Source organism: Rattus rattus, chromosome 3, assembly GCF_011064425.1.
Source record: "Rattus rattus isolate New Zealand chromosome 3, Rrattus_CSIRO_v1, whole genome shotgun sequence".
NCBI lineage: Eukaryota > Metazoa > Chordata > Mammalia > Rodentia > Muridae > Rattus > Rattus rattus.
In genome coordinates this window covers 117,414,459-117,442,030 of record NC_046156.1, presented here as the reverse complement: position 1 = coordinate 117,442,030, position 27,572 = coordinate 117,414,459, and the positions used below count along the sequence as shown (strand labels likewise).

Below are 27,572 nucleotides of genomic sequence, written 5' to 3'. Positions count from 1 at the left end.
TTTAGAATAGAGGTTCTGATCTGGACTAGTGATAATATTTAGAATACATAGATTTAGAATAACTAGAATACGTTTAATAAAGTCAGAGTACTAAGTCTCACTCTCAGAGTTTCTAATGCAGTTTGGTCTGGAATGGGATCTGGGGTTATTTAACAAAAATAGTCCTCAAAATTAATTCAGAAGTTAATCTATAAGCAAATTATACTAGTTCAGGGTTTCTAAAGTTAGCAAAGAAATTATAAAAAGTTCGGTTACATTTGAATTTCAAATAAAATAAAGCATCTCAATTGAGTAATGGGGACCCTTCTAGTGGTCACGGCAGGAAGGAAAATGAACTGCAAAGAGGTAAAAATGCAAATCAGGTCAGATTGACTTCCTTAATCTGGATCAAGACTTTTGGAGGCTCGGGTAGTTTATTCCCAATTAATTTAAACACAGTATAATCTGGAAAAAGCTTCCTAGTGGGATACAATCTCTGTGTGCACAAAGAATCATTATTATATTAAAACTCAACTCTGGCACATGTCACTTCCTCCAAGAAGATGGGTTCTAGGGCTAGGCTACCCGTTAGCTAAGGGCCTCAGGGAAGGCCCTGGCCTGCTTGCAATCATACAGATAACAGAGGTCACCTGGGCTATTAGCCACCTCTGTCCTGATTGTGGGAGCTTGGGGAGCCCCTGACTCTAAAGGTTATTTAGATTACTATCCACTTTAGTCCTGATTGTAGGAGCTTGATATGGCCTGGCTCAATGTATAGATATCACAGATCACCAGGCTCTTAATCATCTCCACTTCTCAGCTTTTTGAATAGAAGAACAGGTTTCACATCTATTCCCTTGAGAGGACAACCCTGGTTGTTCAACACTGTTGGTTTTCCTTGGAGATCTGTGGGCACAAAGACCCTCATGCTGTGCTCCCAATAACTAAGTATATTCTGCATAATATTTAGGACCATTTGGACATATACACTAACAAAATAGTGTGTTTATCTAAAATCCCATTTGAGGTACACATCTTTTATGCTATCTGACAACAAACTTTCTGCTTCTTACTTGCTGTTGGTGAACCATTTGTATTAGTTGTTCCCCCCCCCTTCCTGCCGCCCATTCTTGTGTGTTGAAATCCTGACCCCCATTTGAAGGTTTTGGAAAGATGGTTGAGACATGAGAGAAGAGGCTTAGTGGGTAGGATACTGTGCTTGTAAGAGACCTTCAGACCCCTGTACCTTGTTAGTGTGTGGGGATCAGGATAAGCACCATCTGCAAGCTGGGTGTCTTAGTCAGGGTTCCTAGTCCTGCACAAACATGACCATGAAGCAAGTTGGGGAGGAAAGGGTTTATTCAGCTTACACTTCCATATTGCTGTTCATCACCAAAGGAAGTCGGACTAGAACTCAAGCAGGTCAGGAAGCAGGAGCTGATGCAGAGGCCATGGAGGGATGTTGCCTACTGGCTTGCTTCCCCTGGCTTGCTCAGTTTGCTTTTTTATAGAGCCCAAGACCACCCCAGGGATGGCACCACTCACAATGGGTTGGTTCCTCCCCACTTGATCACTAGTTGAGAAAATGCCTTACAGCTGGGTCTTATGGAGGCATTTCCTCATGGGAGGCTCCTTTCTCTGTGATAACTCCAGTTTATGTCAAGTTGACACACAAAACCAGCCAGTACATTGGAAAATGAGTCCTTACTGGATACCAAGTTGGCTTTGCAATGATTGTGAACATCCAAGCTTTTAGAACCATGAGTTATAAATTTCTGTTGTTTATAAGCCACCCAGACTGTGGCTTATTATTACCGTGGTCTAAACCAAGACATCACTATAACAAGTTACCAGAAATTCAAGGGTTCAAAGCAACAGAACAGTTTAGAATTCTGATGGTTGGAAATCTAAAAGGTATACATAAGGCAACCCTCTCTTTAGAAACCACTTTTCATTTCCAAAGCTAGCTGGACAGTGCCTGCTTTCCATCACAACCATGGTCTAGTCTCTTTCCTTTTCCTGCCCTCTTGCATTAAAGACTCTGGTAATTACTAGAGACTTGCAGACAGATAATCCAGCACAGTTCATGCACCTCAAAATCCCAGTCAATCACAGCTACAAAACATTTGCCACATTAAGTGACATATTCACTGTTCAGAGGATCAGGATATGATCTTTTTAAAAGACCATTGAAATGCCTACCTTGCAACTTTCTTGACATTTATGTGCTTTACAGTCATCTAACCCCATGTTGTAGTCACTGTTCTATTGCTGTGAAGAGACACCATGACCAAGACAGCTCCTGTAAAAGAAAGCATTTAAGTGGTGGTGTCCTTATACTTTCAGAAGCTTAGTTCATTATTAGCATGGTGGTATGTTGGCAAGAGCAGTAGCTGAGAGCTTTACAACCTGATCTGTAGGCAGAGAGAGAGAGAGAGAGAGAGAGAGAGAGAGAGAGAGAGAGAGAGAGAGACTAGACTTATACTTGGCATCTGACACCTCAAAGTCCACCCCCATTGACACTCTTCCTCCAACAAGGCCACACCTCCTCCTAATCCTTATAATCTTTCCACACTCCTTCACTTGTAAGCCTTCAAAATCCTTCCACTCCCTGGTGACTAAGCTTTCAAATATATGAGACTAATTGGAGCCATTCTTATTCAAACCCCTACATCCCATAACAAAAATTTAAAGTATGATCATATTTGTAGAAATGTAATGGTTGACATTAAATTAAACATTAATGTTTAACAACAGCAACATTTAATAAAAAGTATCTTCTCTGGGGATAGTGGCTCAGGTCTATAATTCCAGTATATATAGGAGGCTGAGGCAGGGGGATTCTCATGAGTTTGTAGCTATCCTGGGCTACTCCTACCCTGGATGACAGTGAGCTTCAGGTTAGACTGAGCTATGATGTGAAACTGTCTTGAAACAAAACAAACTAAAACAAAACAAACCAAGTTGCCTTCCAGGAAAGAATAGACTATGTCTATAAAAGTCCATTTTATTTCAGAAAGAAAAATCACACGGACTGGGAAGAAGGCTCAATGAGTAAAGCATTTGCTGCGGAAGTGCAAGGGCCCAAGCTTGCATTTTCAGAACCCATATTAAACAGAACTGCTCATGTCTTCAATGCCAGAACATATGGAGAGATGGGAGGCAGAAATGAGAAAAGGCCTAAAAGCTTTTGGGTGAGCTTGCCTGGGATACATAGGGACAAATAACAACAGAGCACATTTCAAAGCCAGAAGGCAGGAGTCGCATGAATAGTTGTGCTCTGACCTCCACACATGCTGTGGCACGTCTTTCACACACATGCACATAAAGACTAAAAAAAGAGAAATTACTTAGTGCTTGCTGCGAGGCCAAATATTCAAATGACTAGCTTACCCAACAGTGTGTGAAACTGTTCTAGAAACATGAGTCTGTCATCAAAGAGCTCAGAGCCTGCCTGTGTCCTGCAGTCTGCTGGCTATCTTGAAAGCTAATAAACTAAGTGTGTGGAATCAATTCTTGTCCCCTGGCCATATGAGCCCATCTTGCCTTGGTCTTTGCAAACTTTTTGTTTGAAACACCTTTTAAAGTTACCACTTTCTAGAGTGTTACTAAACAGTCAAGTCCTCAGACAGCACTGATCAGCCTGTGAAACTATTAATTTGTTTAGGATTTTATTGTCTCTCCACAGAGAGACTCTAAATTCTCTGAACTGAGGGAATTGTTTACTCCCTATTCTAGCAGAGATTTCTTTTCTCTTCTCTTTCTCTTTTTGTTTTTAGGATGGGGCCGTACCCTGCAGCCTGGAATTCAATACATAGACTAGGCCGGCCTTGAACTCAAAGATCCACTGGCCTCTGCCTTCCTGGTACTGGGACATAAAGCCTTGTGAGTCAGTACTCATTCTTAAAACAGTAAAAATTCAAGTATTTCCTAAGTACCTACATTCTGAAAGTTTTACAAATGGAGACTACAATGTATCACTGGTAGAAAAAAAAAAACGTGGGGGGCAGGGACCTAGGAGATCTATGTAGACACAGCCTACAACTTGTAAAGCAAAAGGAAACATAGTAACAGGCAAGTCTTTTCTTGGCACTTCCTCCTCCACCAGGCATTGTCCTAGCTTTCTACAAGTATCATCTTGTCTTTATTCCTCCTAGGCTGCAGCCCTATTACAAAGCATATAGTTAGGGTTTATTGTTGCGATGAAGCACCATGACCAAAAAGTTGGGGAGGAAAGGGTTTATTAGGCTTACACTTCTGTATCACTGTTTATCATTAAAAGAAGTGAGGACAGGAACTCAAGCAGGGCAGGAACTAGAGGCAGGAACTGATGCACAGGTCACCAAGGTAGCCAGAGCCTAGAAGACAAACTGTGTGTGTTATAGAGAACAGAGCTGGAGAAGTGACTCGAGCTCTTCTGAGGAGCCCAGAAGACCTGGAGTGAAGCCCAGATAATTGGACATTGGGTTATTTATACGGTTAGAATCTGGTTTTGCTTGGTTCAGGGCGCTGCTTACTGGTTTGCTCTTTGTAGCTTGTTCACCGTGCTTTCTTATAGAACCCAGGCCCACCAGCCCAGGGATGCCGCCACCCACAATAGCTGGGTCATCCTCCCCATTACTAGGTAATTAAGAAATGCCTTATATCTGGATCTTACAGAGGCATCTTCTCCATCGAGGCTCCTCCTTTGAGATAACTTTAATTTGTGTGTCAAACTGACACAAGACTAGCCTGCACAACTGACCCTTTGTCAACCTGACACACAAGCATATCACTATTAAGTCACACTTTCCTTTCTTCATCCCCAAGACATCATATTAAAAGCACGAATAACTTTAAAAGTCCCACTGCCTTTACAAATTCAAACACATTAAAATTTCAGTTTCTTTAAAATATCCAATCTCTCTAAAAAATCAAAAACCTCTTTTAAAAGTTCAAAGTCTTTTGTAAAAAAAAAATCAAAATTAAATCAAATGCCTTCTTGAAGAAGGAAGAACCAGGGCACAGTTGTAATCTGAACCAAGTAAATCCAGATTCTAACTGTATAAATAACCCTATGTCCAATTATCTGGGATTCACTCCAGGCCTTCTGGGCTCCTCCAAAGAGCTTGAGTCACTTCTCCAGTTGTGCCCTCTGGAACACACACAGCTTGTCTTCTAGGCTCTGGCTGACTCCACTCCTCTGCTGCTGCTGCTGTTGGTGGTTGTCCCATGTACTGGCATCCCTGAAAGTGCTGGGGCCCCTTGCTGAAACTGGGCTGTGCTTTCACCAATAACCTCGCCTACGTTCTCTTCCTGGTGCCAGACCTCAAAGTCTTTGCATGGCCCCTTCAGTACTAAGCCTTCAACTGCCCCTGAGGCCACACATTCACCTCTCCTGGCCTCGCACAGAGCCAAGCCTCAGCTGCTCCCCATAATCCCTTCATGCCTTCAAAGCCAGTACCACCTGGGTGACTCTTACACTTAACCAGATTCAGCTGCCAACATGAGGTACATCTGTGGCTGTCTCTGGGCCACAGCGTCACTGGGCTCTAGGAAACACTTTCCAGAAGATTTCATCACAGTAATGCTGGGCTCTCCTTAACCACCACTAATTTCTTAGCTTCAGCTAACCAGCATCAGCTGCCCTGATGACAAAGGTTTCCCTTCAATGGTACTGATCTCTTGTTAATCGCAGCCGATTCTTCAGCTGACCAGGACAACAGAATCTTTTTTTTTTCCTGTTTTAAATTAATTTCTTTATTGTATGTGTGTACAATGTAATAGCTAGTGTGGATGTTAAAGGGAAGCTTGTAGAAATCATTTCTCTTCTTTAAAATGTGTCTTTTTTTTTTTTTTTTTTTTTGGTTCTTTTTTTTGAGCTAGGGACGAACCCAGGGCCTTTCTCTTCTTAAACCTACCACTGAGCTAAATCCCCCCAACCCCTCATTTCTCTTCTTAAACCATGTGGGATCTGGGACTGAACTCAGCTTGTCAAGCTTAATTCAAACTTGCAAACGGCCCTGATGTCTTTAAATTTACCTCTGAAACTTCGCAAATGAGGGCTCCATTTCCTGCATTGCTCTCAATATTCTTATTTTCCAAACTCCAAAAGAACATCCCACTGAGATCACGACACTCAATGGCTCATCTAGCCCAAGGTTTCAAAGTCCTTCCACAATCCTCCAAAAAAACATGGTCAGGTCTGTCACAGCAGTGACAGAATATTCTCTATTCTCCCATTATGCTGATACCAATTTGACTTTCTTAGGGTTTCTACTGCAGTGATGAAACACCATGACCAAAACACAAGTTGGGGAAGAAAGGGTTTATTCAACTTACACTTCCATATTACTGTTCATTACCAAAGGAAGTCAGAATAGGAACTCAAACAGGGCAGGAACCTGGAGGCAGGAGCTGACGCAGAGGTCATGGAGGGGTGCTGCTTACTGGCTTACTTCCCATGGCGTGCTCAGTCTGCTCTCTTATAGAACCCAGAACCTTCAGTCCAGGGATGGCACCACTCACAATAGGTTGGGTCCTCCCTCATTAATAACTAATTAAGAACATGCCTTACAGCTGGACGTTATGGAGGCATCTTCTCAACTGAGTTTCCCCTTTCAGATAGCTCTAGTTTGTCAAGTTGACATAAACTAGCCGGCACACTAATTAACTTGTCCAGAATCACAGTAACAGTCAAAGGCAAAGGCTAATTCCAGCCCAGACACGTTAGAATTCCTGCTTCTAATCACTTCATACTGTAACTCCCCGCCCATGAGTGTTAACTCTCACAGCATCACGCTTCAGTTTCTGTGCAATAGACGAGGGTGACTGCTTCTTTCTGGAGCACACTCAGGTGCTGGATACTCTTAGGTGCTTCAGAACTCTGAAAGGCACTATTAGTGTTATTGGTGTTCTGAGAGTAAGTGTTCCTTCTCATTTTTTTTTTTAAATAAGCCAAGACATGGGGTTGGGCATCATGATTCTCTATTCAGCAGCTCTTGGTTTTTTCCCGCTGCCTGGGCAAGAGAACTATCAGTCAGCTCTATTTCTACACCAGCGCCAGCCATCTTGAATACCTAGTGACACTGAGAACACAACATACTGATGATAGCTGGCTGTCAGTCTTCTGGCTCGGCCATGGCTCAGATTTCCTGGTGTCATAAGCCTCACTGAGCTCCACTTTTCTCACTCTTGCTCTCTTTTCACCTGAGAAACTTTTATGTAGCCCTAATTATGCAGCTATGTAAAGTAGGAATGCAAATAAAACATGTAAACCAGTTTGAGGGAACGTTTTATTTATTTAGGTTCTTTGAGAGAGGGTTATCTGTGTAGCCCTGTCTGTCCTGGAACTCACTTTGGAGACCAGACTGGCCTCAGACTCTGAGATCTGCCTGTCTCTGCTTCCCAAGTGCTGAGATTAGAGAGTGCCACCACCACCTGGATACTATTCTCATCTTTTACCAAAAATCAACAACAATAACAACAACAAAAAAGCAAGCAAAGAAGAAACTCATTTTCAACAATTAGGATAAAGTAAATTTGCACACTGCTATATGTGTGTGTGTGTGTGTGTGTGCGTATGTGTGTGTGTGTGCATGTCTATGTGTTTATGTGTGTGTACACGGTATTCTCAGAGGCCAGAAGAGTGATTAGGATCCCAAAATGCTGGAGTTATAGATAGTTGTGCAGCATCCCATGTGAGTGCTGTCTTTGGTATCTCAGATCCTCTGGAAGACCAACTGTTCTTAACTCTAAGCCATGTCTCCAGCCCATAAAACAAACATTTTAACACTCTATAATTCAAAGGTATACTGATTTAGGACACTCTGAGGAATAATGGTAGAAAAACACTAAATTCTCTGCTTTCTGTAATTAAACCATTCTGTTTCTGAGAGAAAAATAGAAAATGCATGCTCAGAGTCACTTAGTGAGCTACTTGGAAGGTGCTATCCTGTGTTGTCTTCTCTGGTTTTGGAGCATCTGACCCAAGGAAACTTTTCTCTCAAGTGAGCTTTTTCCTGTCTTTCTGTTCTGAGAACTGAGGGGGCAAGCGGTAAAGCAGCTGGGGCAGCATTGTGGTGAAGGCAGCAGCAGCTGTGAAGTCTGGTGGCCAAGCTGAGACAATGGCAAGGCCTGGCATGGAAGCAGCAGCTGAATAATTCAAAAGCAGCCCCGACGGGGAAGAAAGGCAGCGCAGTGAAAGGACAGCTGGAGAGAACAGAGAGCGTGACCAGAAAATACAGCGCGGACAACTGGAAAGTTTCAAAGTTGTTAAATCTTTGGGGCCAAGGTCTCAGACCCTGGGCCAAGAGCTGTAGCATTGCTGCTGCAAATCCCAATAATTAGGTCAGCCTGGAAGCTCCTAGCTAGCCATAGCCAAGAGCTGGGGAAATCCCTGCTTCCTAAACCCATGTAAGAGCTGCTACAACTTTGTAGGGATAGGTGGATCTCTGTTAGTTCCACTGATGCACAGCGAGACTCTGGAATTAAAATAAAATTAAAAAACAACAAAAAAGAGGAACAGGGGACCTGGGCACTAAAGGGCCACCTACTGCTACCTCACTGTTGCCTATGGTGCCAAATACCATCTCTTGATGTGGGTGGACCAGGACACTGGCCGGCAGATAGAGGACACGTCTTCTTCTGTAAAAATAAGCGTGTCGATTTAAAATGAGATATAAGCAGTAAACGAGGTTCCAGTCAGTGAAGTTACACTTCATTTCTATTCCTGTCCTCAGGGCCCATGTGAATCACTTTCAGTCTGCTACATCCTCCCAGCTTTTTTGGTCCTCACCATTCGTCCCAAGCCTTTACAAGGATTCTCCACCGATTCGCACCACCCTTTCAGCTTTCTCTGACAAAAGTCAGCATCCTCTGTATACTATCTCTGTGGTGAAGTGCCTAGGAATCCCGATTGGAAGATGATAGACAACCAGAGCCAAGAGCTGGGGGAAATCTTTGCTTCCTACCCCCGAAGCAAGAACTGTTACGACTTGTAGGGATAGTTAAGTCTGTTGAGTTCAGTCAGACATAGAGTGAGATTCTATTTCAATACAATGTAGGAACAGGACTGTGCTGCAAATGCTAATCTCCACTGCGATGCCGCGATCAAACCGGGAAATTCTCCTAGATTAGCTACCGCAGCTGTCCCCGATCTCTAGTCCCGCCTACACCACGCCCCCTGAGCCTGCGCCGGGATGATGACGTCGGTTTTCCGCGCCGTGAAGAAGCCGGTGTGTGGATTTGTCTCGGTGCGGTTCTTCCTCTGCGTGTCCCGCCACTATGAAGGAAACGCCGCTTTCCAACTGCGAGCGCCGCTTCCTGCTCCGTGCAATTGAGGAGAAGAAGGTGCGAGGCCTGCGGGGTGGACACGGTGGCTTTGGGAGTAGACTCGGGTTACCCGTGGATTCATAGTCAGTTCGACCTGTGGTGTGGACTCGGATGGTTCCCAGTGTGGACTCTGCCCATTCCCCAAGCCTCAGGCCAGTATTTTACCCTGGCCAGTTCCTTTGAGCCTCAAGCCCCACTAGTATTCAGTGGCGGGGACATTGGGACCTAGGATCAGACACACACAGTTGCTACTCATAAATATGTTAAAGGAATAAATGATGTTTGTTTACAGCGGCTGGATGGCAGACAAACCTATGATTACAGGAACATCAGGATCTCATTCGGAACGGATTATGGATGCTGTATTGTAGAACTGGGGAAAACAAGGTAATGGGATTCAAGTTAGATAGTGCAACAGGAGGTGTGAAAATTACAACATACTGACTCTGTTGTTTACCGAGCAGCTCAGAAGTCCAAACATGCGTTTTAAAAAAGTCTGTTTAGAAATATGTTTCTTTAATGCCAGCCTTTTTAGTTTTGTGCTAACACTTCAACTTTCGACAAGTGCTTTCTGCTGTATGAGTATCGTAGTTCCGTGTGACCTTTCTAAATCATGTAGACAGCTAACACAGATCACACAGTTTATCTGCGTATCTCATTTTCTAGTGTGAGGAGTGTATAGATTGTGTCATCAGTAAGCCTCGGTTTCCCTTTTATTCTCAAGTGATGTAAGAAGAGTTTTCCTTTCAGTCATTATTTTATGTATACCAATATTTTTTTATTTTTGCATGAAATCTACTTAACATTTAAAAAACTTTATTATTGTGTATGTGCACTATCGTGTGTGAAGGCAGCCCTGCTGGCCGCAGTCTGTGATATTCTGTATGTAATTTCTTCCTCTTAAGTCACACTGTGTTATTTAGAATTTTTGTTTGTTTGTTTGTGTGTGTGTTTTAGATTTCTTCACTTTTTTTTTTAATTGAAAAGAATGTTTAGTTGACCGCTTTGCACCTTTATTTTTGCAGAGTCCTCGGACAGGTTTCCTGTGAACTTGTTTCTCCAAAGCTCAATAGGGCAACAGAAGGTATTCTCTTTTTTAACCTTGAGCTTTCTCAGATGGCTGCTCCAGCTTTTGAACCTGGCAGGTATCTCACTCTTTGTTAAGCTACTTTAGCCGTAGAAGAGCTTTACCATCAGTGAGACGTTGTTCTAATGCCCACAGTTGAAGTTTATGACGTTAGTTCATTCTTATTTCCATAGGCAGTCAGATCTCTTGGTGAAGCTGAATCGGCTCTTGGAAAGGTGTCTAAGAAATTCAAAGTGCATAGACACCGAATCTCTCTGTGTTGTCGCTGGTGAAAAGGTGGGACATAGCTCAGAAGTTTCACAACGAATACTGTTGATTCAGACAGAATTAAAACCTAATCAGGGTCTGGAAACACTGCAGAGGAGTCAGTTGCCAGCACTGAACATGGCAGTTCACAGCCACCTGTAACTGTACTTCTAGTCTTTTGGGGTACCAGGCGTGAGTGTGGTACATCCATACATATATACATACATACGTGCAGGCAAATGTGCATAGATGAAAAGTAAAAATAAATGTTTTTTAAAAACGTAAGTTTCAGATGTTGGAATGCTTCCTTTATGTGCATATGCTCAGTCTTTCAAATGAGTCGCATAGACAGGTTAACTATTACTACTTCAAGTGTTCGTAAAATTAACTGCATATTTTACTGGACAAACCAGAAGGATTAATTGCATATTTAAAAATAACTGTGTGCGGGGTTGGGGATTTAGCTCAGTGGTAGAGTGCTTGCCTAGCAAACACAAGGCCCTGGGTTCGGTCCTCCGCTCTGAAAAAAAAAAAAAAAAATTGTGTGCAGTATTACTTTCCCAGTGGCCATTGGTCACGATCAGTTGGGATTTATTTTTGTATTGAATTCACTTTCAGGTTTGGCAGATACGTGTAGACCTACATTTATTAAATCATGATGGAAATATTATTGATGCTGCTAGCATTGCTGCAATCGTGGCCTTGTGTCACTTCCGAAGACCCGATGTCTCTGTCCAAGGAGAAGAAGTCACATTGGTAAGCTTCCAGGGTTCAGATCAGAATCGTTCCTATGATGGGTATCCTACATGTGCAGACAGGTGGTTCGTAGTGGAGACATATGGCAGACAGAATTTAGGTTGATTCTAGTCTTTGTTCACAAGACAAAAACTGCAAATGGAAATTTCACGTTCTCTCACAGAATTGTTTGTCAATAATAACATGACCCTGTTTGTTTTTCTATAATAGAACTATGGTTTTTTCTTTGGATTGATTACTAGAGAAATGGTTGGTCTCTGTGTAGGTCAGCATGAGAGGCCTATATTACCCCAAAAGGCCTGAGGCTTGCCAGATTTTCATGTTTCTTCAGGCCCTTTGTTTATTAACAAAGTAGATGCATCAGTTTGTGAGAATACCTGGAGGGCTTGTTACCAGCACACCACTAGGTTCTTCTTGGAGAGGAGGATAGATGTAGGACCTAAGAACTAAGACCTCTAACTCAGAGTGCCCAGGTGGTTCTCATGCTCGTCCCGGGATCACTGGGAGAACCAGTGCTCCATGCTATTCTTCTCTTTTTGCCAGGGCAGTCAGTTTTGATTTATATATTGCATGATAGAATAATGAAAGTGTACTGTTAGAGCCCTGGCTGCAAAGGGAACCATCTAATGCCCAAGTTTTCTGAGTAGCCATTGAGAATGCTCTTTTGAGGCATTTTGCCAGAGCAGAATTTGAAGGCTTGGAGGCAAGAACAGTGCTCCTACAGAGGAAGGCGAGCATAAAGAAGCTAAAAACGGAGAATGTGATTAGTTTACACAGAGGTGGATTCCTTATCCTCAGAAGTCCAAGGGCTCCTGTGTAGCACTGGATGTGTACCTTCCTAAAAAGGCTGCTGAAGTGAAGCTCTGGGGTAGAGGATTAGACATGAGATTGGTATTTATCATCATAAAAATTTAAGTAGGCACATAGTTGTCAGAGTCACACAGGTAACTATAAAAGACATTATTTAGTTACCCACTATTAAGTATTTCCTATCTTAGTGTTTTGTATTTTTCTCATCTGCTTACTTTAAGACTTTGGGCTTTTCTTCTGAAACAGTATACCCCTGAGGAGCGCGATCCTGTACCTTTGAGCATATACCATATGCCCATCTGTGTCAGTTTTGCTTTCTTCCAGCAAGGGTAAGTATTATCTTGTCCCGGGTTGAAAATGTAAGTATGTCTGGGACTTGGATTGGGTCTTGTAACTCAGCTCTCTATGTATCTGAGTTGACTGTGACCTTCTGATTCTCCAGCTTCTGTTTCCCAAGTGCTGAGGTTACAGGCTTGTGCCTCTGTGCCTGGTTTAAATAGTGCTGGGGCCTGGGCTCTGGGTTTGTGTATGGTGTGTAACAGCTGAGCTAGATCAGCTCCAAGCTAAGAACTTTATGCTCTGTTCAGATCTACACAGACCTGCTCTCCTTAGTATTCCACCAGTCACTGGTTTCTTCCTATCTTTGTAAGGGTTTTCTTAATAGAACTGACATTCAGTTGTTATAAATGTATCTCTTACTGTTTTTCTGCTCACAGCATACTTAGATAGTAAGACCCTTCCCTGAGCTAGATAAATGCCTTGAGGATTATATGCGGGCTCAACTGAGATTGTGCTTGGGGTAAGGGTTGCTGTGGACCAATAGAGCATTGGCAGTGTGAGGCATAGTTCAGGAAGCAATTCCAGGAGCCCTTTGCAAGGGGAAATGATTCACAAACCAGAAAACTTGCTTCTTTCAACTGTCTAGCCTTTTCACAACTCCTTGTTAAATTCTCACAGTATAAAATGGGGAGGCTTATACAACCATCTAATGTGCTTCTAAGTAAGTGTGATTCTTAGATCTTCAGGAGAAACTGCCATGCGTAAGAACTGGAGAAACAGTTCCAGCTGTTAGTCACTGTAGGTGACTCTCTGTCAGGAAAAGGGCACTGCAGAGGCAGGCAGCCTCTAGAACTTAGAGGGCAGGACCGCAGTGCCACTGTAAAATGAACCAAACTAATGTTATCTTATTCTTTATCTGAATTTACTGTGACTTCATTGTAATGGCCAGAGACACAGATTTCATTTTTTTTTTTTTTTTTTTTTTTTTTTTTTTTTTTTTTTTTTTTTTTTTTTTAATTTCCCAGGGCTTTTTTAGTAAAGGTTTTTTTTTTTTTATTTAAATCCCCGCAACCCCTTTTTTTTTTTTTTTTTTTTTTTTTTCTTTCTTTTTTTTTTTTTCGAGCTGGGGTCTGAACCCAGGGCCTTGCGGTTGCTAGGCAAGCGCTCTACCACTGAGCCAAATCCACAACTGCCACAGATTTCATTTAACTGGAGCTATTGAGCTGAAGTGACTCAAACCCTTCAGTATTGACTTTGAATGCTGACTAAAAAATAAGACAAACCCATTCACCTAGACACAGCACTCGGCTTCAGACATGTTCAGGGCCGTTTAACATGTGTTTCAGAACATACTTATTGGTGGACCCCAATGAGCGTGAAGAACGAGTGATGGATGGCCTGCTGGTGATCGCCATGAACAAGCATCGAGAAATCTGTACGATTCAGTCTAGTGGTGGGATAATGCTGCTCAAAGACCAGGTTAGTGCTGTAGCCAGTTTCCCTGTAAGAGGTCTCTTTTCAGAAGTTTTAGTGTGATTTCTTTTCTAAAATTATCTTTTAAAAATATTTTTATTTATTCATTTTTAAATTCACTTTTTATCCTAATCACAGCCCTTTCCCTTTTCTCCTCCCAGTTTCACCTGCACAAATCCCTCCTCCCATTTCTTCCTCACCTTCTTACTAGGGAAGGGGACCCCATCCCCCTGGGTACCACCCTACCCTGTGGGATCTAGTGCCAGCAGGAATAGGCATATCCTCTCCTACTGAGCCGCAACCAGGCAGCCCAAGTCAGGCCAGCACACCCAATGGCAGAGAACAGAGACTGGGACAGCCTCCGTTCCACTTGTTAGGGGAACTACATGAACAACAAACTGCACATCTGCTACAAATGTGTAGGGGCCTAGGTTCACCTGCTGCATGCTCCCTGGTGCCTTAGTTAGGGTTTTACTGCTGTGAGTAGACACCATGACCAAGGTAACTCTTAGAAAAAAAAATTTAGTTGGAACTGACTTACAGGTTCAGAGGTTCAGTCCATTATCATCAAGGCAGGAGCGGGGCAGCATCCAGGCAGGCATGGTGCACGAGGAGCTGAGAGTTCTACATCTTCACCTGAAGGCTGCTAGTGGAAGACTGACTTCCAGGCAGCCAGGATGAGGGTCTTAAAGCCCACACCCACAGTGACACACCTACTCCAACAGGACCACATCTAATAGTGCCACTCCATTAGCCAAGCATATGCAAATCATCACATACACCTACTCCAACAAAGCCACACCTAATAGGTTGCACTCCCTTGGCCAAGCATGTACAACCCATCACACCTGGTCAGTTGCCTAGACTCCGTGAGTCCCCATGGTCCCAGGATAGTTGACTCTGGGTTTTCCTGTGGTGTCCTTCGCCCCTCCAACTTGCTTACTTCTATCTGCCACTCTTCCACAAGGCTCCCTGGACTCTGCCTGGTGTTTGGCAGTGGGTCTGCTGCTGGATGAAGCTCCTCAGAAGGCAGATGCACTAGGTTCCTGTCTGTTAAAAGTATCCTTTAACCAGAAGCCACAGGGTACTATAGTTGACTAAGACTAGTTATGTTAGCATTCAGTACAGTCATCACATGGCCATGTAATGTCAAAGTGGGCATGAGGTGTCCTGTTTTTCCTTGCCTCTCCCTGTATGTGTCCTCTAGGACAGTGGTTCTCAACCTTCTTAATGTTGCCACTCTGTAAAACAGTCCCTCATGTTGTGATGACCCCAGTCATAAGATTATTTCATTGCTCCTTCATAACTGATTTTGTTGCTATTATGAATTATAATGTAAATATCTGGTATGCAGGATATCTGATATGTCACACACACACATACATACACATACACACACCCCAGAGGAGTTGGAGCTCACAGGTTGAGAACTGCCCTTCCAAGATTTGGTAAGGAACCCAGGCCAGTGAACAAAGAATCAAACTACTATTTTTAAGCATTAAATGGAAAAATTAAGAGAAAAATAAATTTTACTTTTGGAATTTGGATAAAACCAGCAGTGATACTCAAACCCAGGCACATATCTGGATCACATGGAGGATATTAGAAAATAGAGTGCCATGAAACATCTATTATAAATAGTAAATGTTAGGGAGAGGTTTAAGTCATATTGTAACTGAAGTTTATAGCTTTTGGGCAAATGACTTGTCTCTGGGTCTCAGTGTATCTGTACATTAGGAAATTATTGCTGGCACCATAGACACAACTGAAGCGTTAGTGTGTAGGCATCTGGATACAAAGTGCTCAGTGATTTCCATTATTGTTACCAGCACCATTGGTACTAGGATTGCAACCACTATTGATTCCTGTGGATTATTGTCACAGAAAGGAAGTCTGCATTCCTGAACACATTTTATCTGTTGTCTCTGTAGTATTTTCATGTTTTGTCTTAGTTGTATTTACTGTGCCTTAATTTCGTATTTGGAAAAGAAATGCTCAAACTGTAAAGGTGGAAAATTGACGTCATGGTTTTGGGTTTATTAAAAAAAGCTGTTTGGTTGTTGTCTGTAACAATCCGTATTTATAAACAGGTTTTCAGGTGCAGTAAAATAGCTGGTGTGAAAGTAGCAGAAATCACAGAGCTAATACAGAAAGCTTTGGAAAACGACCAGAGAGTTAGGTAAGTATAATTTTTCAAAATGATATGCTCTTTAAATTCGTGTTTTCTAAGGGCAGCCATATAATTTTACACTTGCTCTTTACTTAGTTACTCTCAGTTGTACACACTAGTGTTTATTTATTTTTTTTTTTTTTTTACAAACCTAGCCGTTCATGTGAGAATGTGGTTTGTTTTTATTTTAAAGATTTATTTATTATGTGTAAGTACACTGTAGCTGTCCTCAGACACACCAGAAGAGGGCATCAGATCTTATTACAGATGGTTGTGAGCCACCATGTGGTTGCTGGGATTTGAACTCAGGACCTCTGGAAGAGCAGCCTGTGCTCTTAACCACTGAGCCATCTCTCCAGCCCCACACTAGTGTTTAGTTGAGACTTTATTCTAAAAGGTCACAGAAGTGTTGTCTTTAAAAGTTAATATGTTCTTATGAAAGAAAAATCTAACAACTTAATAGAACACACATGCTGGTTCGTAGCTCAACTTCCTGTTACCTTAAGCAACTTCTGTGTTTTTCTTGTTCTGTGGGAGCCTGGTGCCTTCTGCTACAACTGACTTGAGGATTAGAGAATGTACTTCCAAGTACCTCACACATGTGAAGCAGAGGTTCAATAAATAATTATGACTTTTATGTCTTGATAACTATAGTAGTATTCTAGTTTGATTCCTGTTGCTTTGATAAACACTGACCAAAAGCAACTTTGGGGAGGAAAAAATTTACTTAGCTTACACATCCAGATCACTGTCCACTGGTGGTGAGCAACCTGGAGTTAGGCCTCCTGGCTATGCATGTAGCATTCCCTCTAATCAGGGAACTCACTCAGAGCCAGGGAGGCATACCAGATCCAGAGGAATGCTGATTGCTGGCTCTCAGGCTCATGCTTAGCTACATTTCTTACCTAGCCCTGGCCTCCTGTCAAGGGAATGGTGCCTCCCACAGTGGGGTTACTCTTTCATAGTTAACAGTCAAGGCACTCCCTCAAGTGACTCTAGGCTGGTTCAAGTTTAGTAAAAGCTACCCAAAATCTAGTAATGGAGCAAGTCTATTTCATCAAAGACAAAATATTAATTTTTTTCTTTTTCTTATCTTCAAAACAACCACTACCAAAAACCCATCTATAGGAAAGAAGGTGGAAAATTTGGCTTTGCAGAGTCTATAGCAAATCAGAGAATCACAGCATTTAAAATGGAGAAGGCCCCTATTGATACCTCCAACATAGAAGAGAAAGCAGAAGAAATTATTGCGGAAGCCGAACCTCCTCCAGAGGTGTATCTTTATTGGGTGGTTTTTTACAGTAATATGATGCGCAGTTTTTTTGTTTTGTTTTTTAAGGTTATAGTGTGCATGTTGAATTTTGTTTTGAGGGAACTCGTACTATAAGAGGAAGATACCCCAAATTGAGTTGATAGTGTAACATCTATCTTCTCTTCATTATTTCTAAAAACTGTACATTTTTCTATTTTAAGAACCAATTTAGAGCTGGGGATGTAGCTCCTTGGTGCTGCACTTTTCTACTATGTTTAAGGCAGGCCCTGGGTTCCATTCCGTTTTTGGTCGTATTCCCCTTTCCCTTTGAGAAGTGGTACTTCAATATTAATGACATGGCCAAGCTCTTTATGCATTGCTGTGTAATCTTGAGATCATGTGCAGTTGCTCTTGAGCTGTGGAACACAGGCAGCGTCTTATAGGGAACCTGATCTCTTCTCAGTAGCTCATTAACCATTTCAGATAGTCAGTTTTCTGAACTTGTTGAAGTGTTTCTAAACCTGTGCTGTGGACTCCTGGAACTGCCCAGATTGGAGAGGGAATAGAAAACTCCTGGGGTGACCTTGAAGATTCTGAGAAGGAAGAGGAGGAGGAAGGTGGCATTGATGAAACTGTCATTCTTGATGATACAAAGATGGACACTGGAGAAGTTTCTGATATTGGGAGCCAAGGTAGGTAATGCTTTTAATGTGTTCAGAGACAGCTACAATTGAGATATTTAAACTATAAATAAATATGTAGAGGGGTATGGGGATTATAGATCATATATAGGGATGTTTCCTGTTTTTGAAAGGGATTAAACTAAATTTAAATTAAATGATTGAAGTTAAAGGAACTATTAATACCAGTTCTAAAAGAATGTTTTTATTTTTGTGAACTGGTGGTATGCTTTGGCATACTAGTGATACTTTTAATTGAACAATTTTTAAAAATTACACGTAGCCAGGTGTGGTGGCATACACTTTTAATACCAGGACCATGGAGACAGGCAAAAAAAAATCTCTGTTCTACATAGGGAGTTTCAGGCAGCAGGATTAGAGATCCTGTCTTAAAAACAAACAAAAATATATCCATGAGCATTTTAAGACTTTTCTTAAAGATTTCGTCCTGACAGCCTTGTTTAGTTCACTTCAAATATAAAAAAGCTCCTGACATGGGCCAGAAAGGTGGTTCAGCTGTGGTGATACTTGATGCTCAATCATGGTAACCAGAGTTTGGATCCAATGCCCTCCCTAATTCCAGCTCCAAGGAAACTGACCACCTTCTGGCCTGTGGGTGCCAGCACATATACACACAAAAATTCAAAACAAACTGATGGCACAGTACTGCTCAGTACAATTATCTGTGGTAAGAAATGTTACTTTGTACATTGGCTAGGGTAGCAGCCACTGCTGTTTGTATGTTGAACATTTTAAATGTGGCTTGTCTGAATTAGTAGGTATGGCCACATTGGTAGCAGTGACCATCTTTTTAGGGTATAGTATTCTTTAGAAGCTATATGTGTGCTTGAGTATGCCAGGGTGGAGTTCAGAGGAACTTGCTGGAGTCCCAGAAAGTTATGAGCAACCCAATATGGACGCCAGGAACTGAATTCTGGTTCTCTTGTATAGTACATGCTACAGATTTTATGAGTGCCTTGAAGGCTAGTCAGGCATCAGATCTGGAGTTGCAGGCAATTGTGACCACCCCCAAACCCCCAAATCTGAGTGCTATTACCAGAACTCATGGTAATATGCACTGAGAGAACATTCTGCCTGCCTTCATAAAAGGGAATTGTTACATAAGCCTTTGGTGGTATTGTTTTGACAGGGGAACAGTGTTGGTTTAATTAGGTAAATGGGTATTTTAAGGTAAAGAGCCTAATTAGGATTAGTAATGCTATTTCTTATCATCTCACTCTGCACATGTGTATACCTCTTTTCAGAGGCCTTTGTTTCTGGTTTTAAGAATCCCAAGCAGTGAAAGTGGACTTAAGTAGGATGGGGTAGAGCTTTTCTGAACATGCAAACAAAGAAAGTTGAGACAACACACAGCCAGCCAAATGGGCAAAGGGTTAAATTGCAAGCTTTATTTACACACATATATAATTACTGTTCAAGAGAAAAATGGCAAAAAAGCAGTTTTCTACATTTTTCATGGTCAGCCCTGGTAGCAAGAACATCCTGGCTTACATGTCCTCTGGGAGAGAAAGAAAAAAGAAAAAGCTTACAGAAAACATCAGTTTTTACAAATTTTCAGAGCTGCGAGGAGCTACTTAGAATAGGGTAAGATTTGGAAAGAGTATGTATCAGCCTCCAGGCAGCATAGTTGAGCTCTTAGTTAGCCTGGAAATGGGAGCATTAGGACCTCTGATGTGGTCTAGTAGTAAACTCCTTTTTTGGAATTTTCTTAAAGGTGCCCCTATAGTGCTATCAGATAGTGAAGAAGAAGAAATGATTATTTTGGAGCCAGAGAAGAGTCCAAAAAAAATAAGGTAACAAATTTCTGGTCTCTTTCAAATTTACATTTAAAAACTGGACATAGTTCTATAAAATGGTCCAAGTGGCCCCAGTGGTCCAATCCAGGACTGATGGGGTACAGTGAGCTGTTATATTACTTTATTCACAGAGCTCAGACCAGTGCAAACCAGAAGGCACCAAGTAAAAGTCAAGGGAAAAGGAGGAAAAAGAAGAGAACTGCTAATTAAGCTAAAGTGGTGTGGATGTGTATGTATATATATATATATTTAAAATATATATATAACTAATAAGAGGGTATTTGGGTATTTGCTCAGTGCTAACAGCTCTGGATATTTTTTTTTTTTTTGAAAATCTATTATGAGCTGAACTTAATAAACTGTTTTGTCTTTAACATTATGCTTCGAATAAACTTTCTGGAAAACTTTTCTGTTGCATAAAAGCTTCCCAATTCATGTAAAACCTTATTTGTAAAAGTTGGTAAATAAAATGTCTCCATAAACTACTGTAACATGTGAGCTCTGAATGAGTTCTGCTACACTGAAAATAGATTCATCTACTTTTGGTTACTTATAACCAAGTCAGAAACTTGGTTTGGTTGCTTACAATTATCAAAATCAATGTCAAAATTTGAAGGCATCTTTCCCTGAAATATTTTATTTTATAAAAGCTTTCCCTACCCCACCCTCAACAATAAAACAAATCAAATTAGCTTTTTTAAGTGACATCATTCTTTTTTACCTCAAATTAACTTTGACTTGCAAAGATTTCTGAATCAATTTATTCTTATTATCCTGACAGTTGGCAGCACCAATGTTAACAAACCAATTAAAATTAGCCAAATTATCTATCACTTTCAAAGATTTCCAAATCAATTTATTCTTATTATCTTGACAGTTGGCAGCACCAATGTTAACAAACCAATTAAAAATTAGCCAAAATCTAAGATAGACACATGTACAAAAGATATACAAATTAAAACCATTTTAAAAGTAATGGATAACATAATTTGTCTGTGGCTATACCATCTACATTCAGAAATGATTGTGAAATTAAAACCAAAGATAAAAACTGTACAGCATGAACTCTGAGCGATTTCCATTTCAGTCTTTCACTCTCACACATTTAGTGTCTCTGGTGGGTTGAGAAGAGAAACACTGTGATATCTGTTAAGCAGAGGAAATAAAAACCTATTAGTAAACATTCATTGGGGAGATCACAGAACAAACAATTTATGCGTCCCAAGACTGGAGAAATGCTACTTTTATTTGATTAGACTAATGAGTTTAAAAACATTTGATACTTAGGACACATACATATCTGTTCCCTTACCCATCTCTTACCAGATGCAAAGGCACAAAGCTTCCTATGTTGACATAAGATCTTACTGAGGTGGCTGTGGCAGATACTGTTATCCTAGTCAGTAAAGAATACGGTTCTTACTTTGAATGCTTGTACTTTTCCCTTATTGACTGTTGGGCATGCTGTGGTGCTTTGAGGTAGGTCTGGTGAAGGTCCATGAGACAAGGCTTAAGACTTTCTAGGGTATATCCAGTCTTTTGTACCAATGACTCAGGCTACAAAGAGACAACCATTGAGTTTTTAGTAACAGCACAGGGCACTGACCATGAACTCACAGTTGATCTAAACGTTGGCACTAATCTTTGACACATTTTTTAATTTTAATTTTTATAAATGTATTTACATTCCAAATGTTGACCCCTCCCCTTTGCCTCCGAGAGTGCTACCCCCCACATTTTAGCTCGCTCTTTTGACTGTTTACTTCCCCTGCTCGAAGCAGGTGACTCAGACTCTAGAAGCAGAGCTTTCAAATGCAAGTTTAAGGTTAAGACAAAGAGCACCAATACTTGTGAAGGCAACAGTAAATACATACCCAGCTTTGTCCTGTGACTGTGTAGAGAGCTAAGTGGAAGGCAGCTCCAGCAATAAGCGATGGCAAATACTTGAGGTATGGGTCAGCATCTATCAAACTTAACTCTCCCAAAAACTGCAATGAAAACCAAAACCAAAACCCAAACAACTTTACAGTCACACATAGACTCAGATTCAAAACCTTGCTTCTTGACCAGTTTCTATTGTCTTGGGTACTCTCACTGGTTCCGTACCAGCCCTGGGAAAATTATTTCAATGTTTTGCTCTATTCTCAGCTTACATTTCTCCTCCCTAATAACTTAAAACAACTACTAGGATGTTCTCTTTAAACCACTAGTTAGTGCTTTTCTGGAATGGTCATCTTTGGGCCTTCATTGGAAAATTCTCTCCTGGACCTCTCAGCCCTTATCCATGGACACCAGATACTCAAGTCTCTTACATATGCCATTTCATAAGCTAATGCTACATGCATATCACTAGTACAATATTACTTGTAATACAAAAAAGATTGATTGATATGTGTTTATCCAGTACATAGGCAGTTACATTTAATGTCTGTTCATTGATTCCATATAGGCAGAGCCCACAGATATAGAGGACTATAGGATTTTCTGTGTATTGGAGCATTATCTGGAAATACTTTCTCTCTTAAGCAGTGTTATACAATGAAACTAAGGGCTTGCCCCTAATTGCAACCTAAAACAAACCCCAAACTGGACTTACCATCGCTAAGCTTTCAACCTTGCAGTTGGCAGGCTGCAGGTGCAGGAAGTACTGGGTAAGGAACTGATTTACTGTTGGTGCAGCCAAGTCAAAAGCAAGGACTTTCAATACAAGGTGCTCCATTCTCAGAACCTGCTTCTTGGAATAGGTATCGTCTGTAATATACACAAACTCTGCTACTTCTGGGGGGTATATTTCTTCAAACTTTCTATAACAAAAAAGTTGTAAATGAGTTTTTTCAAAAGAAGGTCTTGTCTACATGACTGTACTCTACTCACTTCCACCAACCACATTCCCACTGACAGTTGACTGCCATCTCTAGCTGAGATGATTAAAAACCAACTCAAAGGCCCAAATCACTAAGGGACTTCTGATTTGTCTCCTGAATACAATTTTTTTTTTTAGTTTCCTGATGTATGGAAGATATTGTTTATACTCCAGAAAGCACTTTATTGTAGAAGAACCATACTTTCAAACTCTTCATCTAGTGTGATAAAATGTATTCTCATTCAAGGCATGTAAAATCCAGATCTGGAAAGCTTTATATTTTAGATTTGAAAACAAGTTTCACCCTCTACTCAGAATCATCCCATAGCCATCCCTAAAGGTGTCAGTGTTAAAACTGGGGGTTGAAAGAGATGGCACAATGGTTAGAGCACTGACTGGGACCCAATGCCCTCTTCTGGCCTCAGCAGCCACCACACGTGCTACAGATACACACGATGCACAAAGGCAAAACACCCAATAAAATATAAATGGAATATAAATGGGGGGAAGGAGTGGTGAGTGATGATTTTGAACCAAATTAGCTAGACTTACGAAGCTAGCAGCATAGCAGCTGTGCCCACAAGCTGAAGCTTTCCTCTTAACACAGACATGGAGGAGAGGAATCTATCAATGTAGTTCACAGCCAAATGCAGGGTCTCATTCTGTAGTTTATATTCTTCTCCCACTTCAACTAGCCAGTCCACAAGGATGGCCCGCATACTGTTAGTGATGTCTGGCTGCCTCTTCATATAACTCACTTTAGGTTTACATTTAACCTGAAGAAAAACTCAGTAGGGTTAATTAAAACTATGATTAGTTACTTCACCATTCACAAAGACGCAATTAACATACACTGTAGCCGTTAAGTTTAGCGTTGGAGTAACTTGCTAGCAGTTAGCAGGTGTCCATCGTTAGCCTCTCTGCTTCACTTAGCCATTTTTGATGAACAGAGCCTTACCTCCATTTCCCTAAGGTACGTGTGAATATCTTCATGATAGTCAGGTACTTCATTAACATTCACTGGCTTTTCGTCTTCTAAGACAATAGATATATCCATAGCATGGGGTGATTCTGTGTATGACATTAAAGCCAAAGTATTTATCTCTTTCAATAAAAACACCCTAATGGCAAAGCAACACTGAATATCTTATTCTGGTTTTAGGGCTACTGTCCTCATAGCTCTAGGATAACCTTAATCCCAAAAAAGAAGTATACATCAGTAGGCTACTAAGAGGACTGAGAATTACCTTAAGGTGTCATCTTCCTCAAGAGATGAGTAGATAACAAATACTTAACATCAAAGTTTATATATATATATAATAGTATGTTTTAAGAGAGATCGCAGATCCTATAGGTTGACATTGTCAGATCACAATGAGGGAGTAACTAGAATTGGGTAAATGGCATATATTACCAAATGTTAGTAAAGATATCAAGTCTGTCATACCATGTTCAAACAGACTAACTATAATCTGTAAGGGACTTTGTGTTTGTTAAACAGGTCTCATTCTGTGGGCCAGACTGGCCTGAATTTCACTCCGTAACCTAGGCTGACAATCTTGCCTCAGCCTCCTGAGTGCTATTGGGCATTAATATACTCAGCTCTAGTTTTTACCATTTAAATTATCTTGAGATAGGGGAATCTGTGTAATAATAGTTTCCATACCCTCCTCCTACCCCACCAGTAGAACTAAGTGAACTGGGGGGCTGGGAAATGGCAGTGCAGTGCCTGCTGGATAAGCATGAAGATGTGGATTGCATTCCCAGCACCACTCAAGCTAGATGTTGTGGCATTGTCTGCAACCCTAGACGGGAAGAAGAAAAAGGGTTGAAATACTCAGTTCCCTGCAGTTTGATGGCCAGGCTGTCTAGCCAAATCAGTGAGCCCCAATGAGACCTTTGATTAAGAAATGAGTTAGAAAAGTGATTGAAGATACCCCAAAGTCAAGTACTCTCTCTAGCCTCTACATGTACCAGCACAGGCAAGCGTAATACTCCTTCCCCTGGCACACATATAGCATAAGGTAGAAAGTGACAGATACCAACATCTCTGGTCTCCACAGTGAGATCATAGCACCGGCAGAGCTGTCTATAGCAGCTATTCTGCCTTCCATGTGTCTGACCTGCAATCTGACAAACATTTAAATTAGTTTTAAAGGAATGGCAGATATAATGCTTAAAACTGTAGGCTCAAGGAGCACTCTTAGAACTGGCATGTTAAGAAGTGAATCATACATAAAACTGAAATCTATTCTCCCAGCCAAACACTTATAAAGTCATATTAAGATAGGCATTTAAGATCTAATTAAAATTGATGTAGCTTTGTCCAGCAGTGCCCTCCCTGCTGGTTAAGGATTTGAGTCCTTTTATAGGTCAGTGGATCTGAGATCCTTTCTAAGCCCACTGTAGCAATCTTAACTCACTGTGTTATGAACAGGTAAGACATAGTCTTAAAACTCAAAAATATCAACCACAGGACTTTTGGTGACTGCAGTCGATCAGTGCTAAAGTACGGTTCTAAAGTCCGTTAGTCATGGCTATGATGAACACATTTGGAGTGAAAATTTTAAAAATGCTACGTATTTTAAATATATTTGAAACGACATTTTGATTGGTAAACTGAATGTAAATAAACCTGAAATTTGCAAAATTAAAAAAAACTCAAAAATATCACTAACCCAATCAAGTAACTAATTTTTTAGCTTGATAACAATCTTTAGAATATGCCAAGCAAGGTACGGATGGTGCCAGGCCTGTAATCTAGAATTTGAGAGGCTGAGGCAGGACGGTTTGAGTTCAAGGTTAGTCTGAGCTACAGATTGAGATCCTGTCTCAAAAGGTAAAGGTTTGGTGTGGTAGCACATGCCTTTAATCCCAGCAATCAGGAGGCAGAGGTAGGTGGATCTCTTATTTCAAGGCCAGCCTAGTCTTATAGAGTGAGTTTCAGGACAGTCAAGAATACTCGAGAGAAACTCAGAGGGGGGAAAAAAAGACAGCAAGGAGGGAAGGAAAGAAGAAACGGACTGGTAAAAATAAAGAGTAACCTTACCAAAACTACCATCCATTGGATAATCAAGAGGTACCAGTGGTTTTCTGGCTCCGGGTAAAGAGACAGCTGCACTAAAAGCCAGGGCATCTTCACACTGTGTTTCTTTATGCTCAGCTGGCCTCTTCTGAGTCTCTTCTGCTTCATCCACATGAATGGTGAAGGCAGGCTGTTTACTGACTGCTTTCCATGAAGGAACAGTAGGGACGTGCTCATCGTTTATAGGAAGGTCCTTAAGAGGCGCAACCTAAAAGAGATGGAATTCTTTTTTAATACTTTGCTTCTTGGCCTGTGGGTACCAACTTTTATTTCCAAATCTCTTAAGAAAAATGTAAGTTCATGAGTCAAAGTCCAGGTAAGGTGAGTAAACCGATTTGTCACAGCCATTTCTACAAAGGCTATAAATGCAACGTATTGGAATTCCAAACTAATCAAAGACTAAAGTTAGGGGAAAGAACTGATTCACAACTTTAGCCTCAGGGTGGAGCAAAACAGCAAGTCTGGCTAAAATGGCGGATTTACCAAGCAGAATACTTGCTTTATGTCCTTCCCTTAAGTAGTAATCTGTGAAGCAGATGGTGAGGGGGAAGGGATCTATATCCTACCGCAATGCCTGGCTTAAAAGTGGAGGGAAAGGTACACGGCCGAAGTCGACACGCGGGGCACTGCTTGGTATGACCCTAGAATTTTTAGGAAGACCGCTCCACTAGTGCTGAAGGGCAGTATACGCGGGTCGGCAGGGCTCGTGGGGCTATTTGGTACTAAAAACGCCCCGACCGCAAAGGCTGCAGCCCGACTACCCCTAAAAAGCTCAGCATGCTTTTTGGCCCTCTGGGCTGGTAAACCCAAGACCGCTTCCGCCCGGCCCTCCGACAGACCCCCGCGCCCTTTTACCCGCCGAGTCTTCAGCCTCTGCTGCGGCGCCGGTCCCCGCACCTTCCCGGCCTTCAGCACCGCCTGCGCCCGCGGCTGCTGGGCTGGCGCCACTTTTTCGGGGTTGACATTCTCCTGGTCTTCCTGCTGGGAGAGCAGGGCCGAGCCCGCCTGTCTCGAGTTGCCCGGCATTGCGGCTCCGGTCCGGATCCGTCGGCGGCAGAGCGTGCACGGCGCCCGCCGCTCCCGGGCTGCGCGGGACCCTGGCGGCCGACGCACGGAGCAGGCGCTGCAGGCGGGAGGAGCGCAGAGCCCAAGTGCCGCGAGCCGCGCGCGGCCCGCCGGCTGTTCTTGTAGTTCAAGTAGCCCGCGACTATTGAAATGGACCAATGAGGGCGGTCGGGGCCAGTGACATCACCAGGAGCGCCGGTCGCCGCGAGCAAAGGCCCGACGGGAATCTGGCAGGGCGGGCGCCTGAGGGACGCGCCTGCGCAGAGAAGGGCGGGGCAAGCGGCAGCCTTCCGCAACTCTCCGATCCTCAGTGGGTCTGTAACCTCCCAGGATCCTACCAGAGCAGCTGGGCGGACCAGACTAGCCCTCCGGGCCTCGGAGTGTCAGCATTCCTGTCAGCTAAGGGGTGTAGCGACTTCCCCTGGTCGCTGGGTGGCGCCTAGGCAGGAGCGTATGGACTCAGCTGACTAGCCGCTCCCTTACCAGCTGACGAGCTGCTCCTCTCTCTCGGTGGTGCTGCCCATTCAACACAGGGAAACTGATATTTTTACTGTTTACTACTGCTTCGCCTCTCCTGTATATATTTTTTGTTTGTTGTTTTTGAGGCAGGGTCTCATAATGCAATCCCAGTTGTCCTGCGATTCACTGACAATCCACCCGCCTCGGTCTCATGAGTTCTGTTCTAGGACTAAAGGCAT

The 27,572-nt window shown here is 42.1% G+C and overlaps 2 protein-coding genes across 3 annotated transcripts; one reads left to right on the top strand and one right to left on the bottom strand.

Moving 5' to 3' along the window:
- The first annotated feature begins 9,155 nt into the window (after positions 1-9,155).
- Positions 9,156-20,476, top strand: Exosc9 (exosome component 9). The gene is made up of 12 exons (XM_032898496.1): positions 9,156-9,309; positions 9,584-9,678; positions 10,317-10,436; positions 10,552-10,654; positions 11,243-11,380; positions 12,437-12,519; positions 13,816-13,948; positions 16,033-16,121; positions 17,241-17,387; positions 17,875-18,056; positions 19,780-19,858; positions 19,993-20,476. The coding sequence occupies exons 1-12, from the start codon at positions 9,244-9,246 to the stop codon at positions 20,069-20,071; spliced, it is 1,314 nt and encodes a 437-aa protein (XP_032754387.1). The 5' UTR covers positions 9,156-9,243; the 3' UTR covers positions 20,072-20,476.
- A 128-nt stretch (positions 20,477-20,604) lies between these two features.
- Positions 20,605-26,990, bottom strand: Ccna2 (cyclin A2). 2 transcript variants are annotated; one of them, XM_032898498.1, is made up of 9 exons: positions 26,665-26,990; positions 25,774-26,017; positions 24,767-24,854; positions 23,683-23,795; positions 23,277-23,500; positions 22,458-22,665; positions 21,736-21,849; positions 21,285-21,418; positions 20,605-21,007 (listed from the first exon to the last, which is right to left on the bottom strand). In XM_032898498.1, the coding sequence occupies exons 2-9, from the start codon at positions 25,984-25,986 to the stop codon at positions 20,959-20,961; spliced, it is 1,143 nt and encodes a 380-aa protein (XP_032754389.1). In that variant the 5' UTR covers positions 25,987-26,017; positions 26,665-26,990; the 3' UTR covers positions 20,605-20,958. The 2 variants fall into 2 exon arrangements, with proteins under 2 accessions (XP_032754389.1, XP_032754388.1); XM_032898497.1 differs by lacking the exon at positions 24,767-24,854 and having other exon boundaries at positions 26,665-26,989.
- Positions 26,991-27,572: the final 582 nt, after the last annotated feature.